The sequence below is a fragment of the Nicotiana tomentosiformis genome, chromosome 1 (assembly GCF_000390325.3).
Source record: "Nicotiana tomentosiformis chromosome 1, ASM39032v3, whole genome shotgun sequence".
Classification (NCBI taxonomy): Eukaryota; Viridiplantae; Streptophyta; class Magnoliopsida; order Solanales; family Solanaceae; genus Nicotiana; species Nicotiana tomentosiformis.
The window spans coordinates 49,724,766-49,751,194 of record NC_090812.1 but is presented as its reverse complement, the minus strand read 5'-3'; the positions used below and the strand labels follow the sequence as shown (position 1 = coordinate 49,751,194).

General features: G+C 37.2%; 1 protein-coding gene across 4 annotated transcripts; it reads right to left on the bottom strand.

Annotated features, from left to right (window-relative positions):
- Positions 1–6,287: 6,287 nt before the first annotated feature.
- On the bottom strand, positions 6,288–25,753 carry LOC104119639 (mediator of RNA polymerase II transcription subunit 12). Of its 4 annotated transcripts, XM_009631198.4 has the most exons (14): positions 25,358–25,753; positions 23,506–23,600; positions 22,450–22,634; positions 20,071–20,130; positions 19,897–20,002; positions 18,856–18,924; positions 18,401–18,454; positions 18,066–18,173; positions 15,807–15,956; positions 15,365–15,712; positions 12,848–15,249; positions 9,235–11,838; positions 8,679–9,006; positions 6,288–7,153 (listed from the first exon to the last, which is right to left on the bottom strand). In XM_009631198.4, the coding sequence occupies exons 3-14, from the start codon at positions 22,566–22,568 to the stop codon at positions 6,695–6,697; spliced, it is 6,807 nt and encodes a 2,268-aa protein (XP_009629493.1). In that variant the 5' UTR covers positions 22,569–22,634; positions 23,506–23,600; positions 25,358–25,753; the 3' UTR covers positions 6,288–6,694. The 4 variants fall into 4 exon arrangements, with proteins under 4 accessions (XP_009629493.1, XP_009629492.1, XP_009629491.1 ...); XM_009631197.4 differs by lacking the exon at positions 23,506–23,600 and having other exon boundaries at positions 22,450–22,643; XM_009631196.4 differs by lacking the exon at positions 23,506–23,600.
- Between the last annotated feature and the right edge of the window lie 676 nt (positions 25,754–26,429).

Below are 26,429 nucleotides of genomic sequence, written 5' to 3'. Positions count from 1 at the left end.
CTGATACCATGTTGTCACGACCCTATTTCACCTATAGGTCGTGATAGCGCCCAACACTACTGCTAGGCAAGCCAACTTAATAAATTAAGTATATATTGAAAAAATTTAAAACCAAGAAAAATAATAAATACCAAATTCTACCAATGTGTGTGCCAAGACCTGGTGTCACAAGTGTACGAGCATCTAGTAGATTATACAAAACCTCAAATACTGTCTGAAATAAAAATAGACAGAATAAAAAATATAAGGAGAGACACTAGTAGCTGCAGAACGGCTAAGAAAGGCAGCTCACTACTATGCCCCTGGATAACGTGGGTGTAAGACGATAGGTACCCCACCAGTACTTGCCTCAGGTCCTGTACAAAAAGTGCAGCAAGTGTAGTATGAATACGTAAACAACGTGTACCCAGTAAGTATCAAGCCTAATCTCGAAGTGGTAGAGACGAGATGGCTGACTTTGACACTCACTATGGGTCAATAATAATAATTGAAATATGACTAGAATATTTAAATCAGCATGATTCACAGAATTTATAATAATTTATTTAACCAGCGGAAATAATCAAATTCCTTCAAATGCAAAAATTCTCAATATATTAATTAAATTCCTTCAATTCAAATAATTTTTAATTTATCAATTAAATCTCATTTACAGGAATAACAATTAATTCCTTAACAAGTAGGCATAATAATTTATTAAATTTCAAGGATTCTCAATTTTATCAATTAGCTTCGCAAGCTGAAACAAGCTATTAAGATATCGTGTGATTATTATTATTAAGCATGATTTCTGCCGATGACGTACGGCCCGATCCAGAGTGTCGTGTACACTGCCGAGGGACGTGCGGCACGATCCATAGATGCATCTATCCTGCCGAGGCGTTCGGCCCGCTCCACTAGAAATGAGGACATTTTCTTATGTACCTCTAAAATGAGAGTATATTTGTTATAAGATAAATTCAGGAGGAAGAACAATTTCTCTTAACAATTAATTAATTTAAACAGAAAAATCAAGTATATGAGATTTTCATCCTTTAATATTTTTATCTAATAATTCACAATATATATATATATATATATATATATATATATATATATATATATATATATATATATATATAATATCTTTATCTATCTATATATATACATACATACATACCCAATAATATTAATTAAACAAAGAATACAATTTACACAAGTAATTCATGCTTTGAGTCCTAAACTACCCGGACTTTAGCATTAATAGTAGCTACGCACGGACTCTCGTCACCTCGTGCGTACGCAGCCCCCACAATTAGCAATAATTATTTAATTTTTAATCACCTATGAGGTAATTTCCCCCTCACAAGATTAGACAAGAGACTTACCTCGTCTTGCTCCAATTTAATCCACTAGAAGGCCTTTTCCACGATTATCCAACTATGTCTGGCTCGAATCTAACCAAAAATAATTTGATACAATCACTAAAAATTATAGGAATCCATTCTATAAGAAAATACTATATTTTTAATAAAAATTTCGAAATTAATTAAAAATTCGTCCGTGGGACCCACATCTCGAAATCCGACTAAAGTTACGAAATATGAACACCCACTCAACTACGAGTCTACCCATACCAAAATCACTAAATTGCGATAACAATTCGGCCCTCAAATCCTCAAATCTATCCAAGAGGGTTTTCAAACTTTTCCAACTCAATTCACCAATTAAATGATAAAAATAGTGATGGATTCGGGTAATTTAACCAATATTGAGTTAAGAACACTTACCCCATTGTTTTCACTGAAAATCTCCCAAAAATCGCCTAAATCCGAGCTCCAAATCATTAAAAATGGAAAATGGAAAACTTAAACTCTCTGCCCAGTGATTTCTTCTACGCGATCGCGAACTTCCTCATGCGATCACGTAGCACAAATTTTTCTGCCCAAATATTAACCCTACGCGATCGCATCAAGTCCCACGCGATCGCGATGCACCAGGTTCTGACTCTACGCGATCGCATCCCTCTTCACGCGATCGCGTAGCACAAACGCGTGGCCCAGCTTCCTCTCAAATTTCCCCTACGCGGTCGCAAATAATGACACGCGATCGCGATACACACACTGGCCAATCCTACGCGATCGCGGACGTGTCTACGCGATCGCAGTGAACAAATTCCCAGCTGCCCAAATTAACCCTACGCGATCGCAACCCCATTCACGCGATCGCGTAGAACAAATCCACCTCTGCCTAAATTACTCTACGTGATCGCAGACCAACTTACGTGATCGCATATAAGGATACCAGAAGAAAATACCAGCAGTTATCAGCAGTGTTTCAAAGGCCAAAAGTGAACTGTTAGTCGTCCGAAACTCACCCGAGCCCCTCGGGACCTCGACCTATTATACCAACAAGTCCCAAAATATCATACGAACTTAGTCGAACCCTCAAATCACATCAAACAACGCTAAAACCACGAATCATCCCCCAATTCAAGCTTAATGAAACTTAAGATTTTGAACTTCTACATTATGTACCGAAACCTATCAATTCAAGTCCGATTGACCTCAAATTTTGCATACAAGTCATAAATAACATAACGGAGCTATGAGAATTTTCAGAATTGGATTCCGACTCCTATATCAAAAAGTCAACTCCCCGGTCAAACTTCCAAACTTTAATTCCTATTTTAGCCATTTCAAGCCTAATTTAACTATGGATTTTCAAATAAAATTTTGAACACGCTCCTAAGTCCAAAATCACCATACGGAGCTGTTGGAATCGTCAAAATTCTATTCCGGGGTCGTTTTCTCAAAATGTTGACCGAAGTCAAACTTAGCATTTTAAGGCTAGTTTAAGGAACCAACTATTCCGGTTTCAACTCAAACACTTCCAAATCCCGAACCAACCATCCCCGAAAGTCATAAATTATTAAAAGTACATACGGAAAGTTTTATTTTAGGGAACAGGGTTCTAAAAGTTAAAATGACCGGTTGGATCATTACATTACTAGCGCTCAAGTACTTCGAAATTTTTCGGGGTGTTATATATTTATTAAAATTTTAATATATCAAGAAGAAAAATATGAATTCGCGTATTTAAAACACCAAAAAAAGGGAAGAGTTAAAACTTTAATACTATCTCAAAAAGGAGCTATTGATAAGTTTTTAGCGAACTATAAAAATTTTGAATCAGAAAATATGGAAGAATTTATGGTAGGTGAACAAATCACTAACAAAATTGAGCTAGACGATAATGAAATCCAAGAAGAAGAAGAAGTTGGTGAGAAATTTATCATAAATCTTTCAGAAAATCAGAAAATTCTAAGAGAATGGAATAATATCCTAGAACATATATGATCATAGTAAAAAGATCGATTATAAGTAAAATATTAATAATTTTGTATCTCAAAAAATTAGAAAAATAAATTTTAAATAAAATTTTACTAAATTATTTTTTGTAATACCGAAAATTTAAGGCTCCTTGTTGAAGTATGGCTTTAGGCCCCAAATATCATTGGGCCGCCCCTGATCGTTGCATGCAAATTAGGACAGGACACCAGGATTTTATACAAGCGGGTTCAGTAAAAGATGAGTGTTATTCATATAAGTAGTGTCGAGTAAGACAAGTAGGGTTTGAACACTTTTTTTGTTCTTAAATGATTTAAACAAATGTACTTTCATGTTTTATCAAAATTTAAGAAAGAAACAACCAAAATTCACTTTGTAGATAGGTTAATTTTTGAAGTAGGTAAAACTGTAGAATAACTTTTATTGATTTCAATAAAAAAAAATAAAGTGAAATAAAAAAAAATATAAAAGGAGGGATTCGAACACAACACTTTCCTTACATTTTGAACCCTCTTTACCGCCTCAACAGATACCACATTTAGTTTCAAGTGGGTTCAAATTTTTATTTCTATACATATTTTTGCTGTTTCAAATATAATTTATTAATATACACAGTGTAATTTCTCAGCGAAGCGGGTTCAGTCCGCTTGACACCATATGGGTCCGCCCCTGGACACTCAGAAATACTTACTTGTTGAAGTCATGATAATTGATTATCTTTGAGTTCTTATGGAACTCAATAGTCTCCAAGAGTTGTGAAATACTGAAAAATTCTTCTTAGTATTTCTTACTTCCCGATTTTTATGTTTCACTTCGACAAGTTGTGCGATATTATATATTTACATAAGTAAAGGTGTCCTAACGAAACCCAAATAAGTTAGGATAACCTTATGACCACCTCATCACGAGTCTGAGTTAATGTCTACATTATTACCGAATATAGCATGTTTTGGCCAAGCTTCACTTTATTTTCTTTCTTTTTTTTCAAAGTTAGTGTTTTGTCAAGCTTTTAAGAAGAAAAAAGTGTTTTCGCGCATAAATATAAACTATTTTTGAGAAGCTAAATTCCCAAAAGCAGAAGCTATTTAAAAAATTTCTCTTGGCGAAAGAAATTATACATACCAAGATAACATAATTCAATATTTAGCTATTCTAAATGCAATTCTCCAAATGTATAAGTAATTTTTTTTAAGGATAGATTTCTTAATAAATTGTGACTTTGGGGATGAATGCTTTTATATTTATTGAATGATGTCTCGATATACTTAAAACATTGAAAGAATAAAGTACTTTTCAATTATATTTTCACACCTTACGTAACAAAAACAAAAAACTTAATTATAGTCTTTCATAATAAGTTTTTTGAATTATTTATCTATTCAATAATATTAACTACTTATTAAGTAAAATCTTTTATGTCCTAATTCGTACTTTTACACTTAAAAATAATTTTTGAAAAGCTTATCCAAACACAAATTGATGTTCAGAAGTGCTTTTCAAATTAATTAGCCAAATATAAACTGTTTTATACCAAAATTATTTTTTCAAAAAAAGATTTTTCAGAATAAGTTTTTTTTAGAAGGTTGGCCAAACAGGCTAGAGGTAATGTTATAGACTTCACAATAAATTATCGATGCTATACCTAAATCACCAAGTGGACTACAATTTCATCACCCTATAGACCATTTATTAGCGCATTGTTAACAAAACAAAACTATAAATTAATTGTAACACTCAAGAATTAGATAATTTTAACCACCATCATTCAAATTAGGTAATCGCGACATAAATTTGGACCAGACGTTTAAGAAATTAAAAGCATGAGTTCCCGCTCGAAACTCGCTTTGAAAAAGCTCATGCCAAAGTGAGACATTATATCCTAAGAGAAAAATATACAATAAAGACGACTTCGCCTGTCTCAAATAAGTTAAAGGAAACTAAGAGAAGATTATAAATAGAAAATAAATATATACACATCTCTTAACTATGGATCGATACAGCTTCCTCAGTATTTTGTAACCTGATTCTGCAAGTCTATTTTATCTGAACTTAGTACATATTAGAAGTGTGCTGACAGAAATAAATTTAGCCGCACACAGTACATGCAACAAGTATAATTTACTATAGAAAGAGTTTTAATCACAAATTGAGGTGAATTAAAACTGTCACATCTTTCGGTTATGAATCTTTACTATGAATTAGCAGTTTCCACATTTGTAAAAGCAATATGTGATGCCGTTATATACATGAACTACAAGCGTAATCAACATTAAGGTCTGTCTACTTAGTTTTTAACTTAATAATCTGCAAAATAAATTTCAAATAGCTATAGTTAAGTGATGAAAGTTTTAAGTACTAAAGAATGAAATGTCTCATATTGGGTTGGCACGGCCACTAGATACAGGTAAAAGTTGTTCTCCCTCCTCCCTTGCAACCCAACAGAATTATGAAACCCCAAACAACAATTTTCAGAAACATCAAAAGAACGAAAAACAGTAAGAGAAATCACAAATTAATAAAATAGATAAAACAACAGCCCTTACACATTCATCTTTATCAATAACTAATAGTTGAAACCCTGCATAATCTGCACAAAGAATAGTGTTAGTCATGCACTAAACTAATGTAAAAGTGCAAATCAGGAAACTCAAACCCCAAGCTGTATCGACTCTTCGGACAACCATGGCATACAAAACAAAATATCATAGCCACAGTGAACTTACACGAGCACTTGGGGCTTGATATATACGATAATACTTGCATTGTGGAAAGCAAATGCAAATCAACAGCATCAAGCCCTCTTTCGTGTTCGTGTGTGTGCGCCGGTGTGTGCTTTCTTTTGGTTTTTTTTTTTTTTTTTTGGGGGGGGGGGGGGGGGGGAGGTGGGTTGAGTCTGGGAGGAACAAGAACAATTATTGAGAGCATACAGAACGGATAGCTTGTGAGGAGCTTACTCGATTTCGAGGATACAAAATGACATTGCATATCATGAAACAGCTACATTATCGTTCCTTTGAATATTCTAATCAGCTCAACGGAAGGAAACAATAGTTCCAATATGTACAACAACCATCGGACAGCGCCATGATTTGGGCAATCTACGAAGGGGCTTAATGAACAAGTTAGTAGTCGAGCTGGGTTCTAGAGCAGTTGGATGGGCAGGCTAGAGAAAAGCTGCTTCAGGGTTTGTCTGCAACCCAATGCCCCAGAAAAGAATGGGCCTCCCAGCAGCTTCATATGCCGCTAAAGGCAAGCGGAGAAATGCTCTGACATGGTGATTCCAGATACCAAAAAAGAGTGTAGGGTTAATGAAAGACCTGTCTCGGCTTTGCTCCTCCAATTCAAAAGGGATTATGTAACTCAAATCAGCTGTCATCATCCACTGCACCTATATACGTGAGATCTGTCCTTCTAACCCTTACAGTGCCTTTAAGCCAGTTGGATGCCTTCAAATTGGCATTATCACTCCCACCAACTAAGGTAGAGTTACTTGATGATTGACTTGACCCTGCCCCATCCTCTAAAAGAATCCATGGATCCACCTCAAGATCATTCTCTTGCTGTGATGATACGTGCTTGGCCTTCCCGGACACACTCGTGGCAGTTCGTAATAAAGAAACTGGAGTCCTCTGAGTTTGGTTCGAACCATTAGAAGAGTGCAATACAGATATTGGGTTGCTGGGTAGAAGGGAACTGAGAGCAGCAGGTGCTACTGATGGGGGCTGACAAGATATTGACCACCGAACAGAAGGGAAAAGAATTGGCATGGCACTTTGGATGCGCCATCTGACTGTCTCAGGAAGCTGCATTCGATCCAATTCATTCTGCACCAATCAAGAATAGTAATGGAGCACTGCCTTGTAACTAATTGACAAACATACATCAGAGCCAGCCAAGGAATGGATAACATCCAGAATAAAGACATTCTAAAACATTGGTTAATTGTCCATTTCAAAAGAACCAGGGAAAGGTTTTGTTAGGAAATTCACCAACTTGAAAGAATCATTTATTGAGTCAAAATAAGTAAAAAGCATCAAGTGCAGCCAAGAATCTACGGAAAGGGAGCATGGGATACTGCAATGAGCTATGAGAAGAGAAGTGCTTTGCTTAAGAAGAGAAGTTACTAGAAGTACTTGAAACACGACATTGTTAACCATTTTATTGCTAGCAATTGATAACTGTCTAACATGGGCTTCGGGAAGACAGGTTAATGCCAGAGGTTCACAAATATACAAATTAAGATCCCTCAGAAGCAAATCAGGGCAACAAGTGAGGAGGCGTGTTGAAGACCTAAGATAAATTTAAAAAACAACCCCTCCAGCAGCTAAACTTTTAGATAAGGTGGTCCATATTTCAACAATGAGAATCCCATAGAAATGAGTGTTGTTCCCGTGACATAATCAACTTCTAAATTACAAGCACATCACAAAAAACACAACAATTAAAGACACTTTCCATAGAGGAGTTGTGTGAAAATAGCGCATCAAAACCAACTGACTTGTTACCCAAAATTATCTTTTATTCTTTGACTAGCAAGCCTTTATCCAAATTATTTCACCTACACTACAATTTTAGAATCCCATTCCATCGCTATAGCCACCCTCAAAACTATTTAAATGATTTAAGACCCTCTCTCTCCCTCTGTTATGCACATGAAAAACAAACTCCCAGAAAACCTGTGAGTGGGTTTTGTCATGTCTCTTTTTTTTTCCCTTGATAGGTAGTTTTGCCATTTCTAATTCTACCCTATACAGCAGGTATTGTCATTTGTAGTTCTACCCCAATACAGCAGAGGATATAAGTACCTCACTTTCTAATTTATATAAGAATTTAATTTATAATCACTAACAATTGTAAATGAATTTTTACACAGGCAGTGAAATTTGACCAGATACAGAAGGTTACTTGCCTTATTTTTCATCTTACTAATTTCACTTATTACGGATAGTTATCTTTTATTACATTTAGCCGATAGTATATGCTATAGAAGTGAAATCCTTTATATAATAGTCTACTTTTTGAGTAGTTCCCATTTCAAGTATGTGCTGGTGGTGGCTGCATGCAAGGTTCTTTACAAGCGTCCCAATTAGTAAACCCCATAGATAAAAGGAGTCCTCATTTACACCTGAATTCTCGTTGTACTACTACTTATACTATGTTCTATTTAAAAAATATTTTCAATGGCCGGCTAATATGGAGGAGGACAACATTTTATTTACATGTTTTTTCAGTTTGTAAAATATTTCCATTTCAAAGATTACCTTCATCATCAGGTTATCTAACTCAAGATATAGAGGTATTATTGAATTCTACCAGACTCGGCAATTAAAGATCAAACAAAAAGCAGACCTGGAGATTCTCAGCTCCCTCACGCTCAAATGCAGAGTAGTCCTTGCTAGATTCACTGGATGATTTAGAGCTAGATTTCCCCTTGAGCCAGCGTGGCTGGTGGCTACTCAGCAAACCATGCAACAACAGTAATAAACGATCAAAAAGACTTTCCAAGGACATAACAACAGAAGCAGTAGAAGAAGCCTCCACAAGTGAATCTAACTCTCTCTTCGAACTATAAGCTTGATTAAAGAAGTGGCTTGCATCTTCATGCACAATCCTACTTCCAAGGGTACGTAATATAACTGAGGCAAGCATGTATCTCATATTACGCCCTGATGGTTCCCTGACAGCCAAATATGACGATTAGCATTGTACAGACAAAAATCTTCTTACTTTGAAAGACAATATCTGCACCACAATGGATATATTCTCAAAAATTGGCAATTAATGTATACTAGTATATATAGCAAGGTTTTCAATGAAGAAAACCAGAGGACAGAGTGACACAATATTATTACGGATAGTGGTATTTTGAGCAATGGCATAAACTCAAACCTCAATGTATTCTTACCTATCTGCATATATTATAGGGAATAATCTCAGGATGAACTGCAAGCGCAATGACAATGATGCTCGCAAAGCCACGGGTGAAGGTGGTACTGTTTCTGCCGGACCAGAGGCTCGTCTGGCTAACCCAGGACTGCTACCTCTTGTACCCTTGCGGCTGCTTTTAGTTGTTGGACTTTCAATTCCAGAAGCAATTGTTCCAGCAGGCTTGCTCGCTTCACGAGTAACTGCATTAATCTGTTGTTCAATGTGGTTCATCTGTTTTATCATATCACTAGCAAATGTGCTTCTTGAATCATCTGAGGCTTGATCAAGACAAGGGAGAATTAAATCAACAAGAGCTCTCTCAGTGACATGCTGCTGACGGACAAGGAACCCTTCAACATCAACAGTATGGCCAGACCCCTTCACAGGCCGTTTCAAGGTAGTCCCTTCATCCACCACTTCTCCTTCTTCTATGGAGGAAACTTCAGATTTAAACCTCTCTCCCTTGCTTGTTGTGGGATCAGAGTTGGAAGGACACCATCCCCACGGCTTCCAATACTGAGCTCTAGTTGAAAGACCTTTACTTACAGCAATATTAATGAGCCGTTGACGAACAGATTTCCTTCCAAAAAGAACATCATGGCCTCCTAGAAACCATTTAGCCTGTAATAGCATAGAATCCTCAAGTGACCTCCCCAAAAGATGTACAACTTCAGAAAAAAGTGGAGCAGCATCAGGTCTAACAAGCAACCTGGTAAGGATCATTTCAATAATGTTACTCTCGTTCTCTGAGACCGATGCTTTATCAGTGTTGGGCGAGAGGGCTCTTAAAGCTTCAACTAAAGAGAGATCATGGCCCTCCAGTTTCTCAATTACAGCTTGCTCGTTTAAGAGGAGCCTGAGCTCAATCCATTGCCAATGAAACTTGGCAGGCTGCAAGGTATCCAAAATGTATACGAGCTTATCCAGAAGTTTTGTCTCATTTTCAGCACCATGAAACTTTGACTCTCCTTGTACTCCCACCTGATTTCCATCATCCTGTTTAACAATTGGCTGAGGTATTCTACAATCAATAAGGGCATTTAGGAAAAGCCGTGCACGGAGTGGCACAAAGGCAGAAGCCTTCGTGCGCAAGTCAACACCACTTGCTTCTAACAGGGATGCAAAATCAGAATCAACAGTATCCGCAGCTATGAGGTCATAAAGGCTATGTGTGTCTCTCAAACATACTTCACGAAATGGCAAGTGCTTTATAACATCACCAAAAGCCAACAATAAAGAGTGATGTAATTGTTGAACCTCATCACGAGTCCCAGAACTTGCATTTAGAATCAATGGCCTCCACAGAACAAATGCAAACATTGAATATGCAGGAGGGAAGACCAAGTTCAAAGGTAGCATCCGCTGCATTCTACATAGGGCCAGAATAGAAGCTTCACCCAGAAGGTCTACAATAAATCCATCAGAAACTGTTCTACAGTTCCCAACAAGCACCCTAAACCAGTGGACAGAAACTTCAGCCAAACTATCTGCCTTTAATGTCCCAACTGAGCGTGCATTCCCATTTGAATTGGACCTCATACTCCTCACAAAATGGACAACATCCAAACCATCCTTCAATCTGAAGAGAGAGACCATCCTCTCTAGGCTAGCAACTCCCTGAAGAATTGCCCCAATAACAAGTGCAGACACAGCTGCAGATATTTTTGCAGCCCGCCCAAGAGCTACTCTACTTGAATTGTTTAGAATATCACTGGACGGATTAGAATCATTCAATTCTGGAGAAAGCTGAAACTGAGAACGAGGAGCTTTTCCAGGAGCAAAAACTGGTGCAAGGGCAGAGGACGTTTCTGTGGCAAGAGCAACTTCAAAGACACGGCTTTGACGCTCTCCAAGAGCTTCCTTAAGTATACAAAGACATATTACATGAATGCGTAAGATGCACCGTGCAAAATGCAATGAAGCAGAAGTGGAAGAGAAGCTCAGGTGATTATTACTGGCAGACAAATCAGGTATCTTTGCTATGACTTGCCCGATATTACAAACAATTGCAGATATAGCAGAGGAAACCAATGTTGGGTCTCCTTCCTGAGCAGCACCGCCTGTCTGCCTCATGCAATCCATTAATCCCATTACTATCTGCTGACCGATCTGATAGACATCTTCCCATTTTTGGAATCCAGGAATTTTCCCAGAGTTGGGCCCAAAAAGCTTTCTGTCTTTGCCATAGAAATAATTGACAGCTTCATCAACCTTTTTTTGCACAATGTCTCTCATGCTCAAACCAACCCTAGATACCCGAACACCAGTTATCTTCTGCCGGAAGTAATCATCTGGATCCTGTACTCCCACTGGGACACCAAGTGGAAATCCAAACTCTCCATCCAGCAGTCTTCCGGATTCAACTTCAGAAGCAAGTCTCTTGTCGAAAGTTGACTTGACAGTCTTTTCCCATTCAGTAACACTCCCGACACTGCCATACTTCTTTAAGAGGTATCGTGCATAGATTACGGCTGGTGAACCTGAAACTCTTCCATTTGATGTAAGAATAGCTTGAGCACGACGCATTACCACTGACAATGTTTCGGGAATAAGGTCTGCAGCAACAATGATGCTTTCATACCTGAACCAAAGACATAATAGGAGGTAAGGTTAAACAGCAGAAACCACAGAATAATTCAACCAGATAACAGAAGACGAAACATATATCTTGTGACATTTACCATAAATCTGACTTCATTCATAACACAGCTAATGAAGCAGACTAAAATAGTTATTTATTTAAATAATTACAGAAGGTGTCGGCTTATATGGCAGAAACATGGATAACATGTAAAAGCCACAATACGGCCAAATAAAACAAATTTGCATATGGAACATCCACACGTAAAGTATTAAGAACAAAACTATAAGCTAGTGCAAGGCCAGACCACTTCATTCGGGGCATTAGGGCAAATTTGGGATATGCTTTCTGTTTCTTCGACAGGAAACAGGGAAAAACCAAAAAAAAAAATAGAAGTGCTAACAGAAGAATGTAAACTATATGAAGGCATAAACAACCTAAGTGACATACAACACAAAGGAAGAAAAAAAGCTTTTCAAAAATGCAGACAAAAGCGGAATAAAAGATATGCTAATTCAGGTTCGCATATAGCATCTATACAAGAAAATATATTTTTGCCTCAAGTATACACAAAGTTGCACCACAAGATTTTTGGTGTACATGACGGCACAAACTTATCATTCTAAGAATCCAGAAAGATGCATTCATCTCATATCAAAGTCATGTAACAAGTGGAAAACAAGTTTTATCTGTACATACTGGACTCCACCATCCAAACTGATCTACCAATACTCAAGAAACTTCATAAATAATAATGCCAAAAGAATTGGAATGCGGTATACACATGAACATAAGAGATTTAACTTATCGCAGTCAGGTTTTGCTAATTTCCCCTTTACATTGAGAAAATGTATTTTCTACCCTATACGCCAGATGCAGCAGGGCTTCACAATACATAGAATAACCAATCCAACTAACAAACAATCAGCATATTCAAAACCTGACAAGAAAACAACTGCAGATAAAGAACTAAGGTCACTATCCTAAATGACACAAACATAGAACTCACCTCCGCATAGATGATAGAAGATATGCTTCGCCTACTTCACATACATTGTTTTCTGCGTTCTTAGGAATTGTTAGAATGTTCCTACTACCATGAACTGTAGCACTGCAGCTGCCAAGAACCTTAGGTAACAACCAGAGAAGAAACCTGGCTGCTAAAACTAATTCATCACAAGAATCAATCAGATATAGCACTGCTGATAATTCATCTTCTCCAAGCTTCCATCGCACACAACCCCGTTCATCAGCAGCAGAGAATGGTCGACCATATTGACCAACCTTAGTCACAGTCTTCTCGGACTCTTCCACTAGCTGCTTTACAATACCTATCAACCACACAGTTATGGTCCTTTTCTCCATAAAACGTAGCCGCTTCAAAACTTTCCCTATCGAAACAACATCTCCATTAGGCATTCTGGTCCCATCTGCTGACTTTGGAACAATGCCTTCAATGCCAGACCTATGATGTGGGCAGCTAATCTTACTATCACAAACATGGCTTGTGGATGCTCCCTGACTACCTTCAATCCTGGCTGCAGCCAACTGTGCAAGACTTTGAGTTTTACGGACAATTTTTTGCCGACCCCTAGAAGCCGACTTGGCTGGTTTAGGAGGTGGTTCTGCTCTAAAAGACTCAATGGACTTCTGGCCCTTTCGCATCCACCAAGTCTCTTCATCATCTGATGGATTTAGTGGATAAATCTGGCTGTAAGAGCTTTTCTCTTCGCTTATTTTTAGTTTCTTTGCCCTTCTACATTCTTCACACCCAGGTGTTCCTTCGCTGTTATCCATCCCGTTGCTACCAGAAACAACAGCCTTCTTAAAACTTACTTGAGATTCATCAACTCCAGTATCTGTTGACGAAGAGCTCGGAAGTTGCAGCAATGTTGTAATTGAACCTTTTAACTCTTCAAGCTCAGCACCTCTACCAGCATCTTTGGACAACCGAAAGGATCCAGATTCAGAAGATCTCAACTGATCAACGGAGGGTACGGATAGACTCTCACCAGAGTTAGGACGAGGCTTATGCTTATGGTAAGAACTACCACAAGTAGTGCTGTAGGGATCAATCTTCCCATGAAGAACTAGCTTACGCTCATTGCAATAGACATTCATCACCTCTGAAAGTACATGGGATTCAGCAATTCGAGCTTCTTCTAAAGCATCCTGAACATACTGACCAGGTAAGTGCTTCAAGATTTTACAGTGTCTTTTTTGCTTCATCGGATCGGAAATAGGTCCATTCCCATCCATTAGTCCACTAACAATCAGCTGCCTCACGTATGCTTGTGGGTAAAAAATTCCAGCTCGTATAAGTTCGATAATTAGTAGTTGAAGACGCTTGAAACCTTCTGTATTTTGCACTTCATGCTGATCTATCCAGCACACAAGAATATCATGCAAAGGGCATGGGCTATCAAACATGCCTAGGAAATCACCACATTTTCCACTGGCACGCCTTTTATAACAAAGAGGTTCAGAAGCACCACTACCAGGACTTCTACCAGAATAGTTAGTCAGCTGGCCAGGATCTGTTCGAAGATAGTCATTCTTTACAATTTTGTGCTCCCTGAGCCTTGACGAAAGTCCTGCCTCTCTCATCTTCAGTTTCAGAAGCCTAACAGCAATATATATAGCAGAAAAATCTTTCCTCCCAGTGAACTTGATTCCATGGGGTGGTGCATAACGAAAATCCCTGAAATCACAAGTTGCCCACTCACAAATGAAGAAGACGGAACAAATAGATGACAGAGTAACACCCCGGATATACTTAAGCGAGGAACGCAAACAGGAGCTGACTTCCGCAAACCAACAATCATCAATAGAACTATCATGAACATTCTCCAAAAGAAACTTATATGCCTCTCTCAAATCCCCATGTGCCAAAGCCTTATCCAACGCATGTAAAGCTTTGGCAACATTTTGCCCAGGATGGCCGGGTCTTGCAGCCATTGCAAGATTCTGCGCTCGCTTTTGAATTGAAGATACAACACGACTGATGGAATAAGAATCAGACCGTACCTCAGGGCCTTTATCTCTAAGAAAGTAAGCAACTTCAAAAGGGCCATTTTTAACCTTTCGGGCATCCTCAGTTACCTTCGAGTAAAGACTCCCATCAGTCACCACATTGTTCATCACACATGGTGGCATAGGAAAACAATCCAAAGCGACAAAAGTATCAGGCACAGCCAGCATCAGATATCGAAGCATCTCAACAAGAGCAGCCATAGTATAAGCCCTACGAGAGTTATCAACAAGGTCAGATCCACCAGGAGAAGGTTCTTGGATGAAACGAATAGCTATTCCCACCAGAGTGCGCACATAGGACTGAGATAAGACAACAGTGTCTATGAAACCATAAATTACAGGCAATAACAACTGCAAAACCCCAAGCAATTCCTTTTCCTGAAAAGAACAAGATAGGAGGCATAATAATCTCATCAACAAAAGGGACAGAAACTAACTGGCGATTCATTTAACATTTTTATTGAGATTGAAACAGTGTTTAAGCTGACAATACCTGTAGTTGGTTGAGCACCCAATCAATAATAAGCGATGGAATGAGCAACCCTTCTCTTTGATGCCATTGCAAAATGCGCACAACATACCACCATTTAAAATGCAGTGAAGGCTCCTCACAATCGATGGTCCCCAAGGTTGGATCACTCTTGAGCTGAATTGATCCTGCATAACCCATTTGTGGCGACCGATCTCTGATATGCAAAGCAGAATGAACACTGTTTCTTGAAATAAATTCATCCAACAAATATTGCAAATAATCAATTACATCTTTTGTCCACTGCTCAGAGCGGGAAATATGAGTTTTGTCTGGCACCCCAGATGACATACTGGAAGAGCCAGGACGAACCTGCAAGAATAAACTACAATCTGATCCTTCCCAGCGGTACAAATAGTCAAATTAGTTTATGAATCTAGTATCACCTATCAACGAAGACCATTACCTGATTGAGATAAGTTACTTTGACAAACCATGTCGCTCTTAGTAATGGAACATTATTTCTGATAAGAACTTCAAAAAGCGACTTTCTCCTATAACCGTGGGGAACATGATCAGCCAAAGACCTTAGCCGTTTATGCTGTTGGGATAAACCCTGAGAATAAGTGCAAATATTTCATAGTCAATTCCAGTTCAAACTTTTAAATGTTTGTTTGTGCAAATAGTACATCAAACATTATATCATAAAAGCTATAACTTCAACCAAAACAACTAGAAGAGGAGAAATAACTGAACTTCCACATCAACAATGTACGCACTTTCCTTTTAAGCTAATCCTTTTTAAAAAAAGGCAGTGTCTATGGCTGCATAAGCAAGGGTAGAACTGAATATTAAGCGTGATAACAGCAATAGAAAGCATAAACTAAGAGTACGATCCAAGTCAATGACTTCAGCAATATTTTGCTATTAACTTCTGATTGGTGCACTAACCTAGGAATCAAGCAAAATGAGCAAACGCAAGTGATAGAATATTAACCTGACTGGTAATGTATGAATCTACATGCAATCTCACACATACTCATGCCTTTTTTGGCCAAGAATGGAAAGCAAGTATTGTTGCACCATATTGCCTAAACGCTAAGGATGGGGAAGAAGGTAATGAAGTCATCAACAACCACAACAACAACAACAACATACCCAGTATATTCCCAACAGGTGGGGTCTGGGGAGGGTAGTCTGTACGCAGACCTTACCCCTACCTAATGAAGGTAGAGAGGTTGTTTCCAATAGACCCTCGGCTCGGAAAGAAGAAGGAGAAGAACACACAAAGAAAATGATGGATAACAAAGCAGAGACTCGAATCTAAAATGATGAACAACAAAGGAGAGACTCAAATCTAAGTATTTTCCTCTGGCTGCTGAAAGCTACAAACATGTACTTTTCCAGTCTTCAGTAAAGAGAAACGTAATAGAGTAGAGAAAGAATGCCGACTACATGTGATTAGATACTATATAGGTTGGGATGATCTTCTCGAGCAAGAAAAATCCTAGAAATATTTCAGAATTCCAAACCCAGAAACTCTAATCCCTAGGAAAAAGAAGTAGAATGAAAGTGAAATAAGGAAATATGATTGGCCATAGAACCAAATCCAATCATACACATATTCTACCGAACTAAGAACTATCTTAAATCAGAAGAAAATCGAACATAATTCAAATTCTTACTTACACTATACTCCAAGGGATAAAAGGGGGCTTGACCACAATTTCCCAAGAGATAAAATCCCATGAAATCAGAAGGAAATTTTAATTCAGTTTTTCTTTTACATTGAAATTTACCCAGTTTATTAAAAAAGAATTCAGTTAAAGTTTTAAATCTGATGCTAATCCAGACTCCATGTTTTCACTTTAGAGAACCTTAACTCTTAGAGAACCCCTAGTTTGTCTTATAAGGACAAATTGCTTAGTATTGGAATGAAATGGACTAAAATAGAGCCGAATGGTCAGATCTATCCATATGTTGATCTCAACTAGTTCGGGACTGAGGTGTAGTTGATATAGCAGATGAAGTAAAGATTCTATAATCCGGAGGGAAGAATGCAGCACACACAGGAGAACAAACACGACATCTATGATCAAATAACTATTGGTCACCCTCCCTCCCTTTCTATGTGTACAAAATCTGAATCGTGGGCATGTTTGGCTTGAATCTACCTGAATTAATCTAGATGCTTCAGCAAATCAGTTTTACAATCATAACACAGCTCGGACAGTATACGACAAAGGCACATATTAGCTAAAAAATGTTTTAGTGAAACTCATCCATATTCTACCAATAGAGCAACTTGGACAGTGAAGATTCATCCAGCCAACCAAACTTGTTTAGGATTGAGGCGGAGTAGTTGTTGTTGTAGTTATCCATGTTCAACCAATCATCCAACATAGAAAGTCCAAATCAACTTTGTAATCAAACCAAACACACCCTTAGGTTTTTGTCAACAATCAACCACTATAGATGATCATTGACCAGCACCCATGTCAAGAACTTGAACTCAACTCCATTGTTTATATATGACAGGAACACCATAAGCACACAAATGAAAAGGACACATTAACTGCTTAGCTAATCGTACTAAATAACCTCATCACGTACACAACATACACTTTTGTACCATGCTGAACACCTACATATTTAATAACCAATAAGGACATTTCATTTCGTCGGAGAGCCATTTCATGGGTTCCTGATGAGGTGAAAGGATTACCTCAATCCACTTCTTCCTGAACTCTTCTCCACATGATCTTTGATCAGGAAAAGTACCAGGTTTTGTCAACTGTAAGCCCTCAAGAGGAACTCCATAGACCTGCCCTGCCTGTAACGTGAATAAATTCATGTGATCACCAGGTTAGCATCATGCTTTCTGAAAAATACATGTTACATTATATGGAAAGGACAAATATTATTTCATAAAGTTTCAAAGAAATCAAGAGAATTCAAGTAAAAACCCAATCTCTAGTAAAAGATTGCCATATAATTCATTCATGGTTGATGGAATAAGCTCCAAAGCAAGATAAATTCCATCAAGACATGATATATTACCTTTCGCTTCTGAGCCCGAGACTCATTGATAGCCCTGTGACATTTTCTAATTGCCTGCAAAGAGACAGAAACAGCTAGTCAGTAATTTAAAAATGGCAGAGATACCAACTTCAACAACGGAATACAACAACAACAACAACCCAGTATAATCCCACTAGTGGGGTCTAGGGAGGGTAGTGTGTACGCAGACCTTACCTCTACCCTGAGGTAGAGAGGCTGTTTCCGATAGACCCTCGGCTCCCTCCCTCCAAGAACTCCCCACCTTGCTCTTGGGGTGACTCGAACTCACAACCTCTTGGTTGGAAGTGGAGGGTGCTCACCACTAGAGCAACTCACTCGTGTCCTCAACTTCAACAACGGAATGAAAAACCAAAAAAGGCATATAAACTAGAATAGTCACTAAATTGAACACAAAAAGAAATCCACAGTCCAATTATATATGCTCAAAAGCTTACCTCCTTGCACTTAAATATAACAGGCTTTGTGAAAGCCTGAACCTGAGATAACGATATCTCTCTGGCTTCCTGGCAACATGACAAGCAAAAACCAGTTAGATAATTAGTGTACCAACCAACCAATCCGGAAGATCAAGGAAGCAGAAGAGCTATAAGGCCACAAAATAGAGAAGGAGAGCTAAGAAACAGAAAAATGTAGGAAAAGAAATGAACAAGGAGAAAATTCAATAACGAAGAAAGGGAAGAGGATGCTGGTGAAAGAAGGTGTGGATTTTCCAGTTGATAGCAAAATAGAGGAAAGCAAAATTGATTAGATATTTAATCACCTACTTTGCACCAAAGATGCTTATAGTTTTCCTATTCTCATAAGAAAAACTAGATTATGTTTCTAGTATATATTAAAGAGCACTCTTTACTATGACAAATGCTCATTGCTTTCTAATAGAAGCTTAGGGGATGAGTCAGGGAAATAAAGCACCAGATCAAAACTCTCCTCTAAGAGGCAGTCCGATTACCAATAGTATTACCCAGATGCGGAACCAGATCACGCATTAATCAGTCAACATAAAGTAAAACGCTTGTTTCATCACAAAAAAAAAATATAAAGTAAAACGCTTGATCGTGAAATAGGCAAGGGGCTCTTTTTTCATCATGGTTGTCTGGTTAAATTGTGGACCATAATACCATTGGGAGGCATATTTCTTATTCCCTACCATGCATAACGGCTATGCCCTCATTGTAGTCCCACTATTACAAATTCACTAGACAGTACAACTCTTATGTATCCTTTTACTGACGGACCAAAACCTAAATGTTACTGAATTTTGTATTTCTGGAAAGTGCCATAATGCAGATATGTATTTATTTGGGAGGCAGGAAGAAGGAGTGAATCACTTCTAACATTACCATGCTGAAGCACCTTGATGATGTTTTAATAATAAAGCAGTTAGCTTAAACAAAGACTAGCATACAGAAACGAGTGGAGAAAGATATATATTTATGCAAGAGACCCAAAAAAATTGAAAAGTACAGAAGGAATACCTCAAGACCTTCAACAGTCTCCCGGTAACCAGATTGGACATATTCTTTGGTCAATGTCTCCTCGGGGCAATTAGGAGTCTGAGGAAGAAAATCAGGTGGCCCAAGTCTGAAAAGAAACTAAAAAATTAGCAAATTTACAGTATTCAATTATCAAATTCAAAATCGCCAAATTACCTGGAATTAAGATGTTCCTTATCGCACTTCAATTTGTACGGGGTCAGTTGTAAGGGACGTCTGCAAGAGCAAATCAGCTCAGCTTAGTACCACTTAGGAAATATTAAGCAAGAAAAAGGAAGAGTTCACATTGCATGCTTTCCTGGAAAGTCCAATGCAATTCTTATGTGCTTAGAACATGAAATAGTGCAAATAAGCTATTCAAAGAACCAATAGACAAAGATGAACTAGGGATGCATTGATTCCATAAAATCAAAAATATGAAAGAAAAAATTACGTCTTAGTGTCTTACATAGACACGGTCTATACTTCTTCCTTTTTCATATCCGCGTTGTGTAGTGCCAGTACACAGCAAAAGATAACAACAAATATTATTTCACAGAATAAGATTATGATGAAGACATCCAAGAATTGCATAGAATTGTGAACACACCTATTTCAGATGAAACAGGAGGTGACTTGAGTATAAAGTCTGTTTTTTAAACTTATATTTCAAGCAATTGTCCAGCGAAACAAAAATCATCATAAATATTGCTTCATTACTGGAACACCGAGATGTCGTCCTGGCCACCAAGCGATGATATTCAACTTTTCTGTCGGCCCTCTAGGAATTCTGACTTGTTGATAAGGTAGTGAAAGCAGGAAAATGTGGCTACATGACAGTATATGCACCACACAACCTTCAACCTTGAATACAAAAGGGTCAAAAGATAAATATCGCACTGGATTGACGTTTTATTACCACATTATAAGGACTCCGGGGATTATTTGGGGGTCATTTGGTAACCTGATAAAGGATTGGATAATATAGGGATAAGCATCCTACTAAGTAGTTTTTTAAATCAACAAACCATCCTACTAATTTCGTAATTCGTATATTATATTCCCATAGAAAAGAAAATCAGATAGTAAGAGACTGTTTTGTACACACATTGGTTCATTCGATTCACTTCCCCAAAACCCTAATGTGGCCACTGCATCTCCTTCCCTATCTTCATCTCCATTGCGGTAACCCTCCACCACAATCCACAACCTAATCTTGGCTGGAGAAGTCTTTGAATTATATCTATTTGCTACTTGTTCTTTGACAGGCAGTTTAGTTGCATCTGTTATAAAAGAACTGCCTCATATATTTTTACTATTTCTTTGTGTTTCCTCTGTTATGCTAGCCATTGCGATGCATAAAGTAGCAAGTTGACGAACTGCGATCGTATTCGGGATGATAACTAACAACAACTATGCCTCAGTCCCAAGCAAGTTGGAGTCGGCAAAATGAATCCTCACTTCTTCTTTAAGCTCAAATCATCTCTTCAACGTACCAAAATAAAATAAAACTGAAAGTGAAAAATAAGCTTTATATATATATATATGTATAATAAAATCATAATAAAATTAGAAGTTCTCTAACAAGTCTAAAACCTATTCCTAACTAGAAGGTATCACCTATATGGATCTTTTCTTCCATTGTTCCTATCTTTAGCTAAGTCTACATTGATTCATGCAGGAAGATAACCAACTGTAGATAAATTTTCTTGTAGAGTTTGCACAGTTGAAATTAGAGCTTCACAGTCCAATGACTATCAAATAACAATTTGATTTGGGGGGGGGGGGGGGATCCCTTCATTAGTCCAGTGTGCCAATTGTAGGACATTTCTGTTCGGGCTAAAATAGCTAGGAAACCTACTACTAACCCAAAACCTACTACTAACCCAATCATCATACTCCATTTTCCCGGGATTATAATGCCGAGACAATAGAAATTCTACTATACGAACCCTGAATTCACAGAAATTAATGCAATCAAACACTGCATCCCAAGTACGCATGGTAAAAGGTACTTCAATTCACACCTATGATCCATTCTAGCACATTTTAAAATAGTAACTGATAGACTTAACATAGGAGAAAGCTTCAAACATTTTGGCTTCTATTAATTATCTCGGTCTACAGTCCATGATTTATAATTCCCCACTAAATGCTCCACTTTACCTTTGATTTCACCTACTGTTCCTCCCACCTTGGTGAATACTTTGACAAAAATGAAGTGACCAAATTCAAGATCATGCATTCATTGACTTCACCTGCAGTTTATCCTGCCTTGATGAATTCATAAGCAAAAATAAGGTGAAATTTATGTTGATCTTTATGTCCAATGCTGACACATGCAGAATTCTTTTACAGGTAAGGCTGACAAGACCAGGTTGAAACTGACAATCATTTTATTACTAAATCTCGTTTCTGGTCTTGTTATGCCTAGGGAAAAAGGGAAAGACGTGCTAACTTCCTCCAAACGTACTAGTGAAATGAGCATGTGGCATGCTTTTAAAAGCATGCCCATAAATTACTCCTGCAAAATTCCCACGTTACAAGAGATATTACCTGGAGAAATTAGGCGGAAGGGAGGCTGACTCCACCCGAGATGAATCCCTGGCTGACGACCCCCCAATAGTGCTGTTATTAACTGCACTAGTGCAGCTGCCACCATGATACCTTTGCATCTCTGCAAACTATCACCTGCATGCTGCCTCCAGCATCGGACGACAATAGAATGTATTCTAGTCAAACTGCAAGAACTATTACAGCACAAATTAACAAAAGATATAATAATAACAACTAGAGCTAGATTTCAAATAAGGCCAAATTCACTGTTGAGGAAAACACAATTAAGTTATGTGATACACACACACACACTCTTAAATATATGTGTGTATTACATTATTGGCAGTTCCCTATGAACACTTTGAACAGCCCGCTCCCTTTCCTTATATACAATTGAATTCAACCTTCAGAGAATTTGCTTTCACGAGTTCCAACATGGTAGCATGAAATAGTCAGTCTCATTGGCAAGCAAGGAACAAAGAGCAGTGTTTGTCTCCTATTCCATGACAAATCTAGAATTTAGAAGTTTTCTTCTGCCAATATAAAAGGTATATTGGTAGAAGAAAATGAGCATCTACTTCTGATTATATATCTTTATACCATATACAGCACTTTGACAGAAGATCGTGGATTTCAAATTCCTAGATTTATTTAATTTTTTTTTTTAGAAAGGTAACAGTTCTAGTTCCTAGATTTATTATAACTATGAACATACATAAATTTTGTCATTGTTAAAGGAATTGCAAATTTCTCTATGTGCTTCCGCAAGATTAAGTTTATTGCCATGGTTACTAACTTTAACTTGGAAATCTAATAGACACAATGGTCCACCAGGTGATTCCAAAACCCTTTACACCTTAAAGTGAACACCAATTTCCTTTTATAGGTCCCGAAGAGATGCTTATTCCACGAGGAATTAACACATGATTAATAACTTCCGTGATGGTATTCAAAACCCCATCCTAAGTCCAGATTATTTAACTAGTAAACCTAGACAACAAGCAATTATAAACAATACATGTTAATTAACTATAAAATGTCACGGCAAAGCTAAACCTTGAACAGCAAAACAGTATGTCATTTGGATTGAAGTAGCTCTGAGAAGTTTCTGCTTAGACGATGTTCAAGTACATCCACCTAATTGACCTTCTCTACAATCATTAAACTGAACTCAGACATTTTTTTCCAACAGTAAAAAGCAAGATATATGAAACTACAAAATGAACCATCATAGAATTCTAAGGACTCCTATAGCATCGTCAAGAAGTTTGGAATGCTACATGATATACAGGTATCATATGAAGGTAGCAAGAGAAAAATGAAGCTGATAGCTCTAGCTTAATTAATTAACGATGTGGAACTCATATAAAAATAATATTTGTTGTTCTTAACTCAAGATGACAACCATTTACAAGCAATCACGTATTGCAGTGCATTCAGCAACGGGCTTCAATCGAGGCTTCAAATGGAAACTAACATTTGAAAATCCACTAGAAGTATTTTAAATGAAAAAAGCACAATGCCGTTATGTGCAGTAGCTTAGGCCTATAAGAAAAGTTCACAGATAGCAGAAACTGGAGCAAGTGCAGCAACTAGTAAGTTAGCCTTCTTAACCATGCACCGGAAATTTAGTATAGCCAATACTGACGCAACAATTTAAAAGAATGTTAGTTGATGATCTCCTAAAATAGAAACTTTGTAGTATAATAATTCAAAATTTTCGTCCACCAGAAGTCCAAGAAACTACTTACTAAAAAATCCCAAAACTGATGCAAGCTGAGTTAATCTTAAGACAGTTATTCAACCATTTCTCAACAATCCAATGATAGCAACAAATCCCACTAATCCACATTGGACATCTTGCAGTCAAGAGTGTTATCAAAGGCGAAAAGCGCAAAAAAGCTCTAAGGTATGTTGGGGCTTTAAGCGCAAAGTACAAATAAAGCGTGGGCTTTAACGAAGAAAGGTGCAAATGGAGAAAAGCTACAAATATGTATGTGTAGTCCAAGACTAATATCTATAAGCATGAATATCAAATATATGGACAAAGAAATTGAAGAAATTTAAAGTGAAATATCAATTGTTTAGTGTCGCCTCTTTAAGATTACGCTCATTGAAAAAAGTATGTCATAGAGCCTTGATGACAATACTGAAGCGCCCGCTAAGCGAAGCGAAGCGCTCAACATGTTTTGAGCCTCGCTTCTGGGCTTAAGCGCGCTTTAAGCGCGCCTTTGATAACACGCCAGTCAAAAGATATACAATGACAGTCTGCAAAAGTAAGAGAAAGAACTAGATCCACCAGCAGTCTACTTCAAGGGTTTAGAGAAAAGCAAAGAACCCCCAAAAGTTCTAAATCACTAATAAGCTCTTGTTCCCAAAGTAATCAAATCTTTCTCTCAATACCAAAAGATGGTAAATAAATAACAGAACTACCAAAATAATTACCCATTATTACAGTAATCTCAAATAATCAATTAACTAGGCTTAATCGTGGTTGACTATATGAATCCTTTCTATCTACCACTCTATTTAGGCCCATTACATTCCAACTCTAAATAATACTCCATATCTTTTAGTAGCAAATTAACTCTAAATGGCACGATTACACGTGACATACAAGTGCTACAAAGGACCACTAATATTACAGTAATCTGACGCCCAAGAAAACCAATCCTCTTAAACCCAAAAGGGAAAAAAAGTAACTAACTATTGAGGGCAAAATCAATTCCCAATCCTCTAAGTAGCTTCAGGTAGCATTAGCTGAATAAATAAGTATCTACTAAAATGCACAAATTTCCATAATTTCGAAGGGGGGGAGGGGGAATCAAACTCAATTAGCTATTCCCGGAAACAGAGCTCTAAGAATTTGAAATTTTCATCAGTTATTTGATTATGCAAATTAGATCACCTGAATTAATCAAAGAAACACCAAGAAACGTGGAATCTACCACAGCCAATCACTGCTGATTCTCAAAACTACTTGGGTTTGAAAAAAGATGGGGTTTTGAAGCTGAAAGTGAAAGCTAGGGTTTTGGTCCCCAACTCAACAAAAAAAGAAAATTCGAAGATTACGAAGCAAAAGATTCAGATTTCAAGTGGAAAGATAAAGGCTTTGTAAGATTTAGGGATTGAATAGGAATTTTTATCGACGAATCGTATAATAGATGTACTACTATTTTTGTTGTATGTATAGGTTTGATGTATAGATATATAGATATAGAGAGAGAAAGTCTAGAGAGAGATAGGAACAGATTTGAGTTAAATGTTTTAGTGAGAGAAAGAAAGAAGGCTCTTGGATTTGAGGAAAGCGTGGGGGGGTGGGGGTTTTGACTCTTTAGTTTTGCTGATGATGACGATGGTGTGCACTTGTGTTTTCTTTGTTGCACTTCTATTATTGGTAATTTTAAGAATTTAACTCGTAAAAAAATCAAGAATATTACTATAACAAGATTTTTAAAATAGGATTTTTTTCGGATAAATTACATATAATTTAGTTTTGATCTTCCTAGAATGACCAGATCAGGAAATTTAGATATCTAATGTTCTTATGTATTTTACGTTCAAGATTAACGTAATTACGTAATCTTTAATAGTTAGAAGAAGAGATGAAAGACAAGAAGATATAGTTCGAGACAATTAAGTTAATTAAAAACATAAAAATATGAAAAATATTACCATATTAATTTTTAATAGTTATAAGCTTTTAGTTAAAATAGGATTTTGTGAAGAGTATAAGACCCTCTAAATTTAATATTATGCCTAATCTATATGAAGTAGAAATTCCCATATTATTTGTCAAGTTTGATTTATGTCTTATGTGCAAATTAAGTAATGTGGTTTTGCTCAAGTAAAATGCACACACACGGCATTGAAATAGTTATAATTTAGCAATCTAAACATTGAAATGTATACAAATTAAATTTCAAAAAGCTAAATAACACAAGATGACATTTACATGAATTTTTAAAATATGTTTTTAG

Excerpts from the sequence above, each read along its gene's own strand:
- LOC104119639 (XM_009631198.4), bottom strand. The coding sequence starts at position 22,568 with ATGCAAAGGTATCATGGTGGCAGCTGCACTAGTGCAGTTAATAACAGC. Across the intron at positions 18,455-18,855 it reads TTATATTTAAGTGCAAGGAG|GCAATTAGAAAATGTCACAG; the intron begins GTAAGCTTTTGA and ends GTCTCTTTGCAG. Across the intron at positions 15,713-15,806 it reads AAGTAACTTATCTCAATCAG|GTTCGTCCTGGCTCTTCCAG; the intron begins GTAATGGTCTTC and ends TTATTCTTGCAG.